Consider the following 14,585-nt stretch of genomic DNA (forward strand, 5'->3'; position numbering starts at 1 on the left):
GGGCGACATTGATATCGAGCGTAGCGAGACAGATTGGCTAGCACAAATGTATGTCGAATTATACCGCTCTTGATAGTTATCTCACACAATATATTTAGAAAGCCTATTTTCAGATATTTTGAGGGTTTTCAAAGGAAGGCATCATGTAGCAAATCTGTACCAGCTCATCTGTAGCAATATTCATTTCGTAGACTTAAAAGGCGCCTATCGTTTGAGGTTTTAATTGAAGCTGTAGCATCAGTTCTTATGGATCTATAGCGCCCAATAGGTCATCCCCAGCCAAATTGTCGAAAGGCGCTAGCTCAAGGCTAACTTGTGCTTTAATGGCGCATATAAAATTCGTTTAGTACATTGCTATTAGTCATACCACATCCTAAATTTATTTTATAGGCTTTAGAACCACATAGATGCTTTCATGGTGTTATTGAAAAAAAAAACGTGTTCTTGCCACTGTAAACTCCAACTTGGGGGTCGAAAAACCGACTTTGTCAAGGCAGCATCGTAGGTGCCAAAACCAGGTCTCATTTTGTAGAGCAAACAAAGGGAAAACAATATTCAATTAATAGAAAAGTCAGGTTGAGTTGACGGTTAAATCAAGAATAGCATCCAAACATTCTTCTTTTATATAATATTGGTTACTTTGCGCTTTCCTCACTTGATTATCTGACAACCAGTGCAGCGACTGGAAATTTGTTAATATGCATAGAAGCCTCTCAAAGTAATTATATCATAGTTCTGACGTAAAGTTTTCTAGCATCAACATAGTGCTTGGAATAGCTCTTCCCCCTTTCTCGTAAAATGCGCAGCACAGCTTTCAACTTTTGATACATCATAATGAAGCAAGTTATCATCAAGCGGCTTTCAATACAACATTCTCCAGCATCCGATCCATCGATCCATTACGCGTAATAACTCGTAATCAATAGGTTCTTATATGAAGCTCATCAGTCAAAGTTGGCTTATATCGAAAATTATCTACTTCTCAGCAACAAGCCTATCCAATTTAAAATCCAACCGCACTATCGCTTTTTTTTTTTGCTGCAGATTACTATAAGAACATGCTGCTATTTTCAAAGCGAAGTTCAATTCGAAATCAAAAGCGATTAGAGAAATGTACAGCCCTAGTCATCCTTTGGCTACAACGCCACTTATTGTCAGATCATACTGGGCTGTTTTGGAGATGCCGTAACAGATACTTTTGAAAGGTGATACGAAGGGAAGTACGAATTAGAAAGGTACTACTTCCCGTTGTGCCTACTTTGTTCGGCATGTTTATGGCTGATAGATTCCATCATTGCAAATTAGGTTTCTAAATGCGAAACCTGATTTGAAATGTAGAATTGGACATGCTACTGTTTGATTACTTCTTTGAGTAGAGCAGTAGTAGGTTCTACAGTGGGAGGCTGCTGCTAAGGTAAGTATCCTTTTGGAATCAGTTGTATTTTCGCCTTATCGACGTTGATTCCGTTTGTATCAGGGCATGAAGTGCTTTGATCCACCAAGAAAATACATTTCTGTACATTATTTTATTAAATAAAACTCTATATATTCTAAACAACGGTTGCATTGCTGAGCCTTTGATTGATGTCGCATTGGTAAGTGGACATGATGAGAGTGGGATGTGTCCAGGTTTGGAGCCATTTGTCTACATCTAGTCTGGAAGGAAGCGAAATTGTCAAAGCTGTTTAGCGAACCAATACCATCTTCACCCATTATCTATCTGTAGGACATGCGGATAGTCATTATTACAGTGGTTTCAATGAACACACCGCTTGGTTACAATGAGTTGATGCTACTATTATTATTTGATTTGCAAATTTGAGGCACTAGCTATTTATAACGCTCCGTTTTCTCCGTGATATAAACGGGTATGTTTTATAGTTATTTATGGCATTCGTTGTGTATAGATGCTCTCTACAATGCAATCATGAGCAATACAATCTACTGAGTGTTAGGAAAAGCACAAAAGCAATCAAATCGGAGCAGTAATCAGGATGAAACAAGGCTGATTTCAAGTACCTGAAATGATGGCGAAATTAATTATATTAAAAAAACGAGAAATGGTTCCATCCACTTCTGTTGTTGCTGGGAGAAAAATTAATCTCTGATTTTGTAATACAACACCATGAGGTATATTCATGTGCGCCACTTTTGTTGAAAATAAAGTAGCCCGACGATATGTATTGCTCACTTACAGGATGTCGTTTGATGGGCATAACTCTGTTTTCATTTGCGCTTGAGTGAATAAGATGGATTACATGTCGAGAACATGTTGAATCAAGATTGAAGTGGCATCGTGTTGGAGAGGGTTACTTGTCATCTGATGCAGATGTGTATAATTCTCAAAAAAGCAACTCGTAGGTTGCACTGCGATGCATTGGCTATTCATGGCTCATTTTAAACTGCCCTCGACATTTCATGGCACAGTAATCATACCATCCAACTGCGCCAGCTTGTATATATTCTACTCATCTAAATGCTCTCAAAAGTATCAACTACATTGATTCTTAGGTGATATTGAGGTTGTACATTGTGCTACAGCAAGTGGAATAATACACGAGCCATCTTTTATCGGACACCTCATTAGATGATACAACTGCGTTTCAATATACTCGGTCAACGTGTCCTCCTCCTTCTTCTCCCTCGCCAAAAGGATTATATTTCCAATTTAAAAAAGTAAATAAAAAGCTTTTTCTTCCACCCCCCCCTTTTCACTCTAAAACACAACACAGAGAGAAAAGACAACGCATACATATACACACACACACATACAATCTTTCTCCTTGATATTTTTTCTCACTTTTGATTCTTCTTCTTTTTCTCTTCTCTTTCCAATCTCTAAATTACATTACAGCATGGAGTCAGATTACAACCAAGATCTCCCTGATGATATTTTGGAAAAGCTTAGAAACCTCGAGCTCGAGTTGGAGGATGGAGACATCACCTTGAAAGGATTCGAAAAAAAGAAGGCCAGCCTACTAGCAGACATTTCAAATCCTAGTTCACCTGTTTCGCCTACAAATCAGAAAAGTGAAGCTGAGTTATTGGCAGAATTAGGCCCTGAGCCAAGTGCAGCTGATGTAGTGGATTTTTTGGACTTCTTGCCATCTCCCACGCACTCTCCTACGCGTACGGTAGAGGCTGTGAACCACATGGAGGAGAATCATCGTCAAATGCAGCAACAGCAGCAAGTACAATCTCAGCCCTATCCAACATTGCCCCCACAACAACAGTATCAACCATCACCTCAATTACAACAGCAGCAGCAACAATACATCTCTCCTCAGCAGCAACAGCAAATGAGACCTATGCAACCTCAATATAGACCTTATCCTCCAGGTGGAGCTGGGCGTGGTAATAATGCTGGACCTTATTATGGGAATGCAAACATGGGATCTCCGCTTCCAAACAATAGACCTTACATGATTCGTAACAACTATCCTCAACCACCACCACCACAATCCCAGATGGGACGTCCGATGGGTCCTCCTGGTCCTAATCCATACTATGGCCAGAGACCTCCCTCCTCAATTCCTCCCCAAAATGTCATGTACAGACCTCAACAACAGTCATACAACTCGAATCAGCCAAGACCTCAGATAACCACTTCTCCTAGACCAATCTATAGACCTCAACCTCGGCCCAATGGCGGATATAGACCTCAGCAACCTCAATATATGCAGTCGAATGGTCAACCACCACTACAACAGCAACAGCCGCCACAGCAATCACAACAGCATGGTAATTATTATAGTAGTGGTAGTCCGGGTGGTGGAGGCAGTGGTGTTGGCATCAATCGATCGCTATCTGCCAATACTGGTACGAATAGTATGAACAATAACAATATGGGAAAGCAATACGATCAGCAACAAAGACAGTATCTGTCAATGCATTCCACCAGAAATGATTCTATGGAATGGAATCGTCAATAAGAGCAAAAAAAAAAAAAAAAAAAAAAAAAAACTAAGCAGCAGTGATTCCTCATTCCTCTTCATGTAACAAAATAAAAAATGGTGATCTTTGTGGTAAGGCAATGTAAAGAAGAAGAAGAAGAAGAAGAAGAAGAAGAATCCATCAAGAAGGACCTTTTTTTTTTATATATATATATATATCTCTCTTTTATATCATTGTAAGTAGAATTTCCCCTTTTTTTTTCCTCTTCAAAAACCCCTTTATTACCTTGCAAATATACATATTCATTTGATTTATACTATTACTATCATTCTTCATTTCCGTTCTCTTATTCTCTTTTTTAGAATAATCTCAACTTTCACTTCTTTTCCATCCTTCTTCTTCTCGAATAAAGGTTTAGCGTGATCTAATCATTTTATCATTTGTGAACATCTAAGATTGTTGTGCTCTTTGTCTCTGTTTCCTCATCTCATGCGACATTCACTGCTGCTGCTGCTACTCTGAGATATCACATGCTTGAGCTCATACTGTTATTGTTGATACTATATCTACCAGAAATGATCAGTGTATCGCATGGAATTAACGCTTTCTTTCTCTATTTGTAGTGGAGGATGATACTGAAAATGCAGGTTCCATCAAGAAGGCACCGTCCATTGCATCTGTAAATGTGAATCCTACCCGATTCTCAGTGTCTTCGGGTGGTACAACACTCAGTCAACAACAGCAACAGCAGCAGATGCCTCCAAGCAAATCATCTACCGATTTATACCAACCTACCATCAGTTTACCCCGCAAAACAAATCTTAGCAAGTATGGCAATACCACTATGACCAAGGCATTTCACAGCGTGGAGCCCATTCCAGTGCCTCGCATTGTTGCAGAAGATGCAGCTGCTTTGGAAGAGCTCGCAGGACGTCAAATGCTACCTTCACTGCCCCGAGAAATACCCTTCAAGGTCATTGATCTGCAAGACAAACAGGACACAAGCCTATTTGGATCCATCGCTGAGCTATTGCGCTACCGTGCCTCCAACAGTCAGGGCAGGATCATACCAGCATTCACTCAAGTAGACGATAAAGGCAAAGAATCTGCAACTTTGACGTGGGAGAAGCTAGCTGCTCGTGCTGAGAAAGTAGCCATGGTCCTTCGAGAAAAATCAGCATTGGAAGTAGGCAGTTGTGTCGCTATTTTGTACCGCAAAACAGAGGTAATCGATTTTATCGTGGCAATTCTGGGCTGCTTTATTGCTGGCCTCGTTGCTGTGCCCATCAATGCCATCGAAGAGTTGTCTGAACTATGGTTCATCTTGCGCGTGACAAACATCCATCTGGTGCTGACCACAGACAGCAATCTCAAGACATTGACAAAGAACATGAAGTCCAGGAACATTGATTTCCCCAAGAACGTAGATTGGTGGCCCACCAGTGATTTTGGATCATTATACGCACATCAGATCAAATCAGGCAAGTACAGCACATTGCGATCCACACCATTAGCCTATATTGAATACACGAAATCCATCAATGGCGAATTGAAGGGTGTAGCAGTATCGCATCAGTCCATCATGAACAGCTGTCATGCCTTCACAGCAGCCACGACCGAGACAGTTATCTTCACCAACAGCGAGGATAATACTACATCTGTACTTCCTAACTGGGATACACAAGGCGCTGATACGCTCCTCACCTATCTCGAACCTCGTCAACAAGTTGGTCTAAACGTTTCTATATTGTGTTCCATCTACAGCGGGAGTCACACGATCTTTGCGGGTGCAAATGTCATGGAGACACCAGCGGTATGGATCTATATTATGTCGAAATACAAAGGTAACACATGGCATTCTCAATATTGGGGCAAACACGATTCGAGTAACACAACTCTACTTTCATCCTATAGTGACCATAGCCTTGGGAGGCTATCCAGGCATATTTTACGCAGCCAAGTACTACCAAAAAAACGCACGAGAGGTCCTTGGCTACAGCAAAAAGACGGTGCCTGATCTATCGGCACTGCGAATTCTGTTTATCGATACCATCGTTGTAAAACCTGACACCAATGAATACATTGCCAACAAGCTGATAAAGCCATTGGGCAAGACCATGTTGCATGAGCCTATTGACGTTGTAACACCCCTCCTCTCCTTGCCAGAACATGCGGGAGCCATCCTTAGCTTCAGAGACTATCTTGGCCCTGGAAAACTAGAGGAGTTTGAGCAATCCTATAATGAGCAAGACAACACCACCACCACTAAAAAGAAGGTCATGTTTGCCTCTGGAAAGTCAAGAGAAGTGTGGGAGTGTATTTTGGATGCGGATGCGCTGCGCAGAAGAAAGGTAGTCGTACTGGCAACCACCACATCCACAGGTATCACAGGTGGAGACGAAGGTGGATGTCTCAAAGTCGGGTCTCATGGGTTTCCCTTTCCCAATGCCACCGTCGCTATTGTGGATCCAGAAACATCTCTCTTGTGTCCCTCAGATACCATTGGTGAAGTATGGGTGGATGCGCCTTCATTGGCAGATGGATTTTGGGGCATTCCAGCCTTGACAGACGCCATGTACCATGCAAGCCCTATACTGGTGCCTGCAGACACGCTGTATCCAGAAACATACGATCAGCAATTTGTGCGAACAGGTCTTTTGGGAACCATGATTGGCGGCAGACTCGTCGTCTTGGGTGCATATGAGGATCGCGTTCGACAGCAGCGCCTGGGAAATGAGTTGGGCGTGGAGGAAACACATATCAGCACAGATATTATCAGCACCATTGCAAGGAAATCGCGTGTGGACTCATGGTAAGGGCGAATTGTCAAGTGACTCGAGCAGAGCATGTACTCATCAAACTGTAGCATTATATTCGATATCTTTGTAAATGGCCAATACCTGCCTGTGCTGGCCGTGGAATCCAATCTCGTAGGCAAAGAGCTGAGTAGTCTGGTGGATAATATCAGCGATGTAGTTCAGGCCTACCACGGGCTTCGTGTCTATGCTACTTTCAGCGTCAACAAAGGCCAGCTGCCACGCTATGTCAAGGACGGCAATCAGTACATTCATCCGTTGATCACCAAACGTCGATTTCTGGCAGGACAGCTCCCTCTCAAGCATTTGAAGATGGACGTGGATCGCACTGTATTCAGTGAAGCCACCTCACCCTTGACCGCTTCTGTGGAAGGCCAAGCGATTTCAGTGTGGAGATCAAACCCACTGTCGTATGAACGAGCCCTGTCTTTGCGACTGATCTCGCCTCGACCAAGGCCACAGCATTCGGGCGTCGAGATTGTTAACGCCACCATTGACGAGCGCTCTGGCTATGATCTGTCACGGTTCACCAACTTGGTGGACATCATGCTGTGGCGCACATCCCTTTACCCTGAAGAAAACGCTTTTGTCGCCGTGCATCAGAATGGCACCAAGCCTTATTCATGGAGGAAATTCAACAACCAGATTGCTACCATAGCCAACTACCTTTTGAAAAAGTGCGCATTAAAGGCAGGTACACGCGTTTTGGTTTTACTGCATTTTGGAGCTGATTTTGTGCGTGTTCTCTACGCTTGCTTTGTGCTGGGGCTGATTCCCGTCCTCTGTCCTCCACCTGAAGCCATGCAGTCTTCGCCTAAACGCCTGCAAGAAGACGTCAATATCATGGTACGCACACTGCATGATTTGAACATCCAGCACATCCTTGTCAATTCGCAGTCTGAAGACATTGTACGCAACAAAACAGTGCTGCAAGCTGTCAAGATAGCCACCATGCACAGTGGAAAAGCAATTGGCCTCAAAAAGCTACCCGACCACATTAACATCGATAAAGCGCCTCGATTCAATAAGATGCTTGGCCCAGAAAGTGGCTTCTCGGTCAAGTCAGAATGGACATCGGATAAGAAGAGACCTGCGTTTGTCCTGATCAACCAGCTGGAAACAAACGACAATGCATGCGGTGCTCATCAGTATGTTCCTTACAGCCATGACAGCATTGTCGCTCAATGTCGCTCTCAGAAATTGACCTGTCAGATCAAGTTTCAAAAGCCATTGGTGGTAACCGGCCTCAGCGCCTTTGAAGGGCTGGGCGTCCTGCACGCTGTGTTCTGTGGTGTCTACGTGGGATGCACCACCATCTTAATGCCTACCGTCGAGTTTAAAAACTCAACGGCCTCTTACTTTGAGCTGATTGCTAGAAACAAATGTCCTACCATCTGCGCAAACTACATGCTGTTTGACTTTGCCATGAACTGGATTCCTCCTTCTGAGCAACGGCAGATTCCTCTACAAAACACGCAGAACATCATGGTAACAGTGTCCAGCAGAACCAAGCCTAAGTTTTACGAGAAAATAGCTCGCTATCTCTCTCTGAGCCGGGTGGAACGCGAGGCCATCAACACAGTTTACAGCCATCCATACAATCCCATGATCACTACGCGCTCCTTCATGCTCTTGGAGCCCATCTCATTAATTGCTGATTTTGAGTGGTTGAGACAGGGCATCATTCGACCATTGGCCCCTGGAGACGACAGTTCATATGGCGTGCTGCTGCAAGATTCAGGCATTGTGCCCACCAACACGATGATTGCTATTGTCAATCCCGAGACATTGAGCCTCTGTCCAAGCCATGTCATGGGCGAGATTTGGGTGTCATCTGACAGCAATGTCAAGGGCATTTACAAATCGTCGAATGACTATACAAATACATTCGAAGCGACTATCCAAGGATCAGACTCTCGCATCAAATACATGCGCACAGGCGACATTGGATTCCTCTGGAACGTGCAACGAAAGGCAATGGGCATGCAAGCGCCTGTGGAGGAAGGACAATGTCTTTATGTGCTGGGCCATATCGATGAAATCATCACTTCCAAAGGATTGCTTCATTTTGCTATTGATATAGAAGAGACGGTCGAAAATTGTCATCCAGACATGCTGGGCGAAGGATGGTAAGTACAGATGAAAGACAAGCATTCGCTCAATATCCACTCACATTGCTGTGTTACATGATAGCTATGTTATTCAAATTGATGGCAATGAGATTATCGTGATCATCGCTATCAAGTCATCCATTACATCTTATCTGGGAGCGATCCCCGTGATTGTGAGCTCCGTGCTTGAGCGACACTCGCTGTTAGTGGACACCATTGTCATGGTCAACAAGGACCAACTGCCCAAAAAGTACAACGGAGAGAAGCTGAGAAAGAAGGTGCTGTCCATGTACAAGAGAAAGGAGATGTACGTATACTACCATGTCGCATGTCTTGCCATTTTTACTCATTTGAGCCTTTTAGATCTGCTATCCATGTCAGTCGCATCAAAAACCAGCACCAGCCGATAGCGTTACCCAAATGGAGCAACTTTACCAATGGCTCTTCAGCTAGTCTGCTCCGTGTAGATAATAGCGATAATCAATCTGTCATCTCATTCAGTCAGAGATCACAACTGAATTTTGATACCAACAACAGCAACGGTGCTGAAACAGCAAGCATGCACAGAAATCCTACTTCTGATGCTGCTCCTGGAGCTGCTTCAACCAAGTCATACCAATCTTAGTTCTATATCTTCTTGATTAAACTGTATATTTATTCATTAGCCTAACTGTTGAGATTATAAACACAGTCATCTCTATAAAGAAGGGGAGATAATCTCTTTCTCGTCAGTATGCCAGATATTTCCTTTTTATCTCCAAAATGAAGCTCATTTACACCCCTGCCACGTTAGACGACTTGGACATCATTCACGAATATGAATCCACATCTTATCACCCTGACGAAGCTGCCTCAAGAGAGCAGCTCGAACGTCGCATCAACTACGCCTCTGAATCTGGCCCTGAACTCTTCACTGTTTGCCGTAATCTGGATCAAGACGACAAGGTGATTGCATTTCTGTGCACAACACTCACCAAGGGTGACTTAGTCACTGATGAATCCATGAGTGTGCACGATCCTGAGGGACAGACCATCTGTCTGCACAGTGTCTGTGTCTCTCCTGACTACCGCAAGCAAGGCGTCGCTACCAAACTCATGTTGAAATGGATCGAGCAATTAAAACAAATCAACGCAACTCAAACACCTAAGAAATATAACCGCATTGCCATCTTGAGTCGACCTAATCTTTTGGGTCTTTATGAGAGTGTGGGATTCAAGAATGTGGGTCTTAGTGAGGTTGTACATGGCCCAGAGCCTTGGATTGACTGTATTCTAGAACTCTAAACCAATAAACGCCTTTCTTTATTCTAAATCACTGCCATCATCATTATCTACTAATTCTCTGTTGTTTTCCATGATGCCTGTCAGAAGTCGTCTGTATAAAGCCATGGTTGGATACAACATGTTGCTGTAGTCCATGTCATACCAATAATTGATGGCAATGACGCCTTGTTCTCCTTTTTGCATGACTTGGTGGAACCATAGTGCTATATCGTTTGAGTCAGTGGGCATATTCAACATGAATCATGGCAATCTTACCAGGCAAATACAGCATATCTCCCTCATTCACAGTTACCGTCACTGGACAGGCATGTGTGAATCGAGGAAACTTGATGAAATCTGGATACAGAGGATTCACAGGGATCCAAGGTGTCGTCCCATCAATTGGCTTGAGTTCGAGTTTGTGGGTTACTGGATTGCGCTCGTAGATGGCATTTTGATAGACTGATTCATGCATGCAGTAGTACTCTGTGGGCGGATATAGAATGAACGTCTTTTGACCTCTGACAACAGCATAGCAATTCTCGTAGGGATCCTTGTGCAGTGAAGTAGCGCTCTTGTCATCTCCAAACCAGAAATTGACAGCGTCTGGCTTCTTGCCCAATGCTTCACTGCACCAGTCGATATCCTTGTCAACGTCGTTTTCAATCGCACTGTATTCTGCTGGTAAACTGCCATTCTGTAGCGAGATGTAATTGGCGTTTTCTGACACTTTCTTTCCCTCCATCAAGTCCATAAACGTGTTAAATGTCATATGGTCTTGGTACGGCATTGTAAAGTACTCTTTTTGAGTGGCAGGATCAAATGTTACTGCATCCGCATAGCTTCAAAAAGTGGTTTCAATATTTGTTTTTTTTTTTGCACATTGAGTGTATAGATCGCCTTACCCATTAGGTGTTGCTGTTTTAAAGAACATGAACATCAAATACAAACCATTGATACATATATCCACGCACCTGCCACTGTTACTGTCGTGTCTCCCATTCTTGATCGCAGGTATTCGTTGGTCCATCCTCTTCTCGCAGGCCAATGCTCAAAACCACCTTAGTGTGGTGCAAATGTTTAGTTCTTCAGCTTTACAGAACAAAATGCTCACATACCTTTAATGACTGCAGGTCTGTTCGGCTGAACAGAGCCTCTCAAAAACTCTAGAGCAGTGGGCGGTTTCTCGTATACTTGTACATAGGTGCCATTGATATCTACATGAAAATGAGAATTTACATAGAGCTAACGTTTTTTCGTATAAATGCCTTGGTATTCTTTGACGTATTGGATAAATACACTGTCGATATCCTTTTGATCAATCATGTTTGTGTATGTGAAATGCAAATAAATAGCAATGCTGCTGTCTTGCGCTACTTTATTCCAGCATTTCAATAAGCCACAAATGGTGGTTTCAGTAACATTAAATGCAAACGGATATGATAATAATTTGAGCTACCGAGTTACGGGCCACCTATATTTGAGTACTAGATGCATACTATCTATTGCGCCCAAAATATCCAGTGTGCCATACAGTCGTCATCGCCTCACTAATAAGCTATATCATTGTGCTCTGATAATGTGATACATCAATGCCACTCATTCTAATATTTCCAGCTGAATATTTGGATGTAACAGCATGCGTTAAATATAGACTAATGCATACAATGTCTTTACTCCTTTGTACCATAACAAAAACGCGTCTATTAGCAAGCAAATGTGTGAAATACAGCCAAACTTGGCAGCTTTCAAGCCTTAATATCTTGATATGTAGACCTTTCTGGGCCGCCGGAATGGCGCCAAACGATTATACTCGAGTAGCAGCAATTTCCTAACACCTTTGCACAACTTTTTGGGGACCAAAAAAAACATGGCCAAAAATTGACCAAAAAGCATGAGGTACCCCTCATGGTTTTTATCGAAAATTAAACGATCGCGTTTTTGACACCAAAAATGAAGACTTTTGCTATGATATATATGAAATCAAACTGTTTCTCTTGATCCAAAGCAACCCTTGAAACCACTTTTATGAGGCTTTCATATGCAAAATCTAAACATTTTGGCTAAAAATCGCATTTCTTATTTTACCGAATTGCTCACTAATTTCAATCAAAACATCTATTTTACTAGACGCCATTGGAAGCGCCTTAAAAAATACTCCATGTATTAGGAGGCATCGGATAATAACCACAATTCATATAGTCGAATGCCACAAAATAGATTAAAGAGGTCGACAAAAGACAAAATTTGGCCAATCTTGAATAAAAAATAAACTGAGGTTGAATCGATTTTTGGCGCTGCTGTTGGCTGACCCAAATGCTTTTCTGATGATCCCAATAATAATTGCGATGCTGGTCAAATGGGGATCATGAAGTCGAAAGATCTATCGCTCAGCTTGAATACATTTTTTTTGCTTGTGTTGGGCATTTTCATATCTGACATATTTTGATTCAATATTTGATCTGATCATAACTTGCGTGAAGCTGGGCCCGGGAAGTTGGCGTTTCAATCCATACTTGCTGGAAAACCTTGAATTCCAAGCTCTGTTGGATACAGCAGTGGCACTCTTTTTGGCTTCGGATTACTATGGGGAAAATGTGGCTTTGGCAGGTGTCTCTGGTGCTGGTATCTCTGGTGCTGATGGCTCTGGATCAGGCGTCTCTGGTGCTGGTGCTCAGGGTCTGGGTATACGGTCTGTGCAGGAGAAGTGGGAGCCCCTAAAGGCAATCATCAAGTACTGTGCCCAACAGTTTACCAAAGGCCAGAAGGCCCGATACAAAGCTCGATTTTCTCGTCTTCAGCGTGAACGTGAACAGTTGCTGGATGACAAGAAGGAATCGGCTCGAATCAAGAAGCTAGAGGAAATCATTGAGCAAAAGAGTTAGGAAGACACTCGTCAAGCCATGCTGCGTTCGGCCACTCGATGGCTCGAGCAGGGGGGGCCAAACACCATGTGCTTCTTTAACGTAATTAAGGATCGGGAGGCTCAACAAACTATTCAATCTCTGAAGAAGACCACTACGGGTGAGAAACTAACATTCATGGGTGACATTCTCCACAAAGCCCGCTCCTTCTATCAAGATCTATATACTCCTGAAGCAATTGATCTGGCTGCTGTTGATTCTCTCTTGGCCAATGTCCCTGAAGAGGTGAAGCTACCAGAAGCAGATGCAGAAAGGCTCATCGAACCACCCTCCGCAGACTCTGTCTTGCTATTGCTTGACCATGCATCCAAGAACAAGTCTCCCGGTTTGGACGGCCTTCCATTCGAGGTCTATCAATATTTGGCTGCGAAATTTCCTCCTGTGCTGCGTCTCTTGCAACAACTGTTGACAGAGGCTTTGCATGGCTTGTTTCCTGCATCGTGGATGCAGACGAGGATGATGCTCCTGTTCAAAAAGGGTGACCCAGAATTACTCGAAAACTGGCGATCACTTTCCTTGATCAACAGCGATGCCAAACTATTCATCAAGTTGCTTGCCAACAGGTTCCAGAAAGTTATCTCCCGGCTGATCACTCCCTATCAAATAGGCTTTATGCCTCACCGGCTTATCTCGGACAATGCATGGTTGAACCGAACTTTGATGAACAACCTTCGAGCTGCTGCTCCTGATGACCTCAATGTTTCTGTGCTGTTGGACCAGGAAAAGGCATATAATCGAGCAAACCCCACGTATCTGAGGATGGTACTCCATCAGTTTGACTTTCCCGCCTCGTTGGTAGAGAGTGTGTCAAGCCTGTTCTTTGGAACACATATCTCACTGTCTATCAATGGCTGGTTGGGTGTTCCCATCCAACAACAGCGTGGCCTTCGTCAAGACAATCCTCTATCGCCATTGCTCTTCAATCTTGCATTTGAGCCTTTCCTTCGAACCATTCTAGCGTGCTCAGAGTTACGAGGTGTGGCCATGTCTACCGATGGACGCCCTCGGGTTGCTGAACGGATGGAGGCTGCTTCCTCTCAAATTCCTCGTTCTATCTCTGATGATTTCTTGCGTGCTCCTGGGCTGCCTCCTCGTGTCAAGCTGCTCAGTTATGCCGATGATCTGGAAGTCTTCCTGACGGATCCGAGGGAATGGCCAGTGCTATTGTCTCTACTGTCGCTATATGGTCAAGCCTCCAATGCAAAAGTCAACCTGGATAAAACAGTTCTTGCGTCGCTGTCTGGCCGAAGCCACGACGATTGGAAGCAGCTGGCGGCTGCCTCTAACATCGAATGGTATGATGAATCGTCGACCGGCTCTGTTAGATACCTTGGATACCCACTGTATCACACAAAGGGACAGCTGGACCATTTCTTGGATGCGATTACCGTCAAGCTGCAGCGTTAGTGCAATTTGCTGGCGAAGAGGAACCTGCCCATCCGTGGTAGGGGCTTGGTGGCTAATCTCCTTCTGTTGTCTCGCATATGGCATTTTCTTCGTGTGGTTGTGGTGCCCGCCGAGTGGCTCCAGCAGGTCAAGAGCATTGTGCGCAAGTACATCGTCTCGTTTTGGCCGGT

General features: G+C 43.6%; 6 protein-coding genes across 6 annotated transcripts; 5 read left to right on the forward strand and 1 right to left on the reverse strand.

The window, feature by feature from the left end:
• Positions 1-2,855: 2,855 nt before the first annotated feature.
• Positions 2,856-3,932, forward strand: ATC70_010864 (uncharacterized protein; the record flags this gene model as incomplete). The annotated part of the gene is made up of 1 exon (XM_064830070.1): positions 2,856-3,932. The coding sequence occupies one exon, from the start codon at positions 2,856-2,858 to the stop codon at positions 3,930-3,932; it is 1,077 nt and encodes a 358-aa protein (XP_064682572.1).
• Positions 3,933-4,469: 537 nt separating this feature from the next.
• Positions 4,470-9,446, forward strand: ATC70_010865 (uncharacterized protein; the record flags this gene model as incomplete). The annotated part of the gene is made up of 6 exons (XM_064830071.1): positions 4,470-4,476; positions 4,518-5,738; positions 5,809-6,706; positions 6,761-8,839; positions 8,904-9,128; positions 9,185-9,446. The coding sequence occupies 6 exons, from the start codon at positions 4,470-4,472 to the stop codon at positions 9,444-9,446; spliced, it is 4,692 nt and encodes a 1,563-aa protein (XP_064682573.1).
• Positions 9,447-9,583: 137 nt separating this feature from the next.
• On the forward strand, positions 9,584-10,105 carry ATC70_010866 (uncharacterized protein; the record flags this gene model as incomplete). Its single annotated transcript, XM_064830072.1, has 1 exon — positions 9,584-10,105. The coding sequence occupies one exon, from the start codon at positions 9,584-9,586 to the stop codon at positions 10,103-10,105; it is 522 nt and encodes a 173-aa protein (XP_064682574.1).
• Positions 10,106-10,123: 18 nt separating this feature from the next.
• Positions 10,124-11,410, reverse strand: ATC70_010867 (uncharacterized protein; the record flags this gene model as incomplete). Its single annotated transcript, XM_064830073.1, has 6 exons — positions 10,124-10,308; positions 10,361-10,926; positions 10,990-11,002; positions 11,059-11,145; positions 11,203-11,301; positions 11,353-11,410. The coding sequence occupies 6 exons, from the start codon at positions 11,408-11,410 to the stop codon at positions 10,124-10,126; spliced, it is 1,008 nt and encodes a 335-aa protein (XP_064682575.1).
• A 1,022-nt stretch (positions 11,411-12,432) lies between these two features.
• Positions 12,433-12,969, forward strand: ATC70_010868 (uncharacterized protein; the record flags this gene model as incomplete). Its single annotated transcript, XM_064830074.1, has 2 exons — positions 12,433-12,438; positions 12,568-12,969. The coding sequence occupies 2 exons, from the start codon at positions 12,433-12,435 to the stop codon at positions 12,967-12,969; spliced, it is 408 nt and encodes a 135-aa protein (XP_064682576.1).
• A 66-nt stretch (positions 12,970-13,035) lies between these two features.
• Positions 13,036-14,415, forward strand: USO1 (Vesicle-mediated ER to Golgi transport protein; the record flags this gene model as incomplete). Its single annotated transcript, XM_064830075.1, has 1 exon — positions 13,036-14,415. The coding sequence occupies one exon, from the start codon at positions 13,036-13,038 to the stop codon at positions 14,413-14,415; it is 1,380 nt and encodes a 459-aa protein (XP_064682577.1).
• Between the last annotated feature and the right edge of the window lie 170 nt (positions 14,416-14,585).

This window comes from Mucor velutinosus, assembly GCF_035048745.1.
Source record: "Mucor velutinosus strain NIH1002 chromosome Unknown tig00001564, whole genome shotgun sequence".
Taxonomy (NCBI): domain Eukaryota; kingdom Fungi; phylum Mucoromycota; class Mucoromycetes; order Mucorales; family Mucoraceae; genus Mucor; species Mucor velutinosus.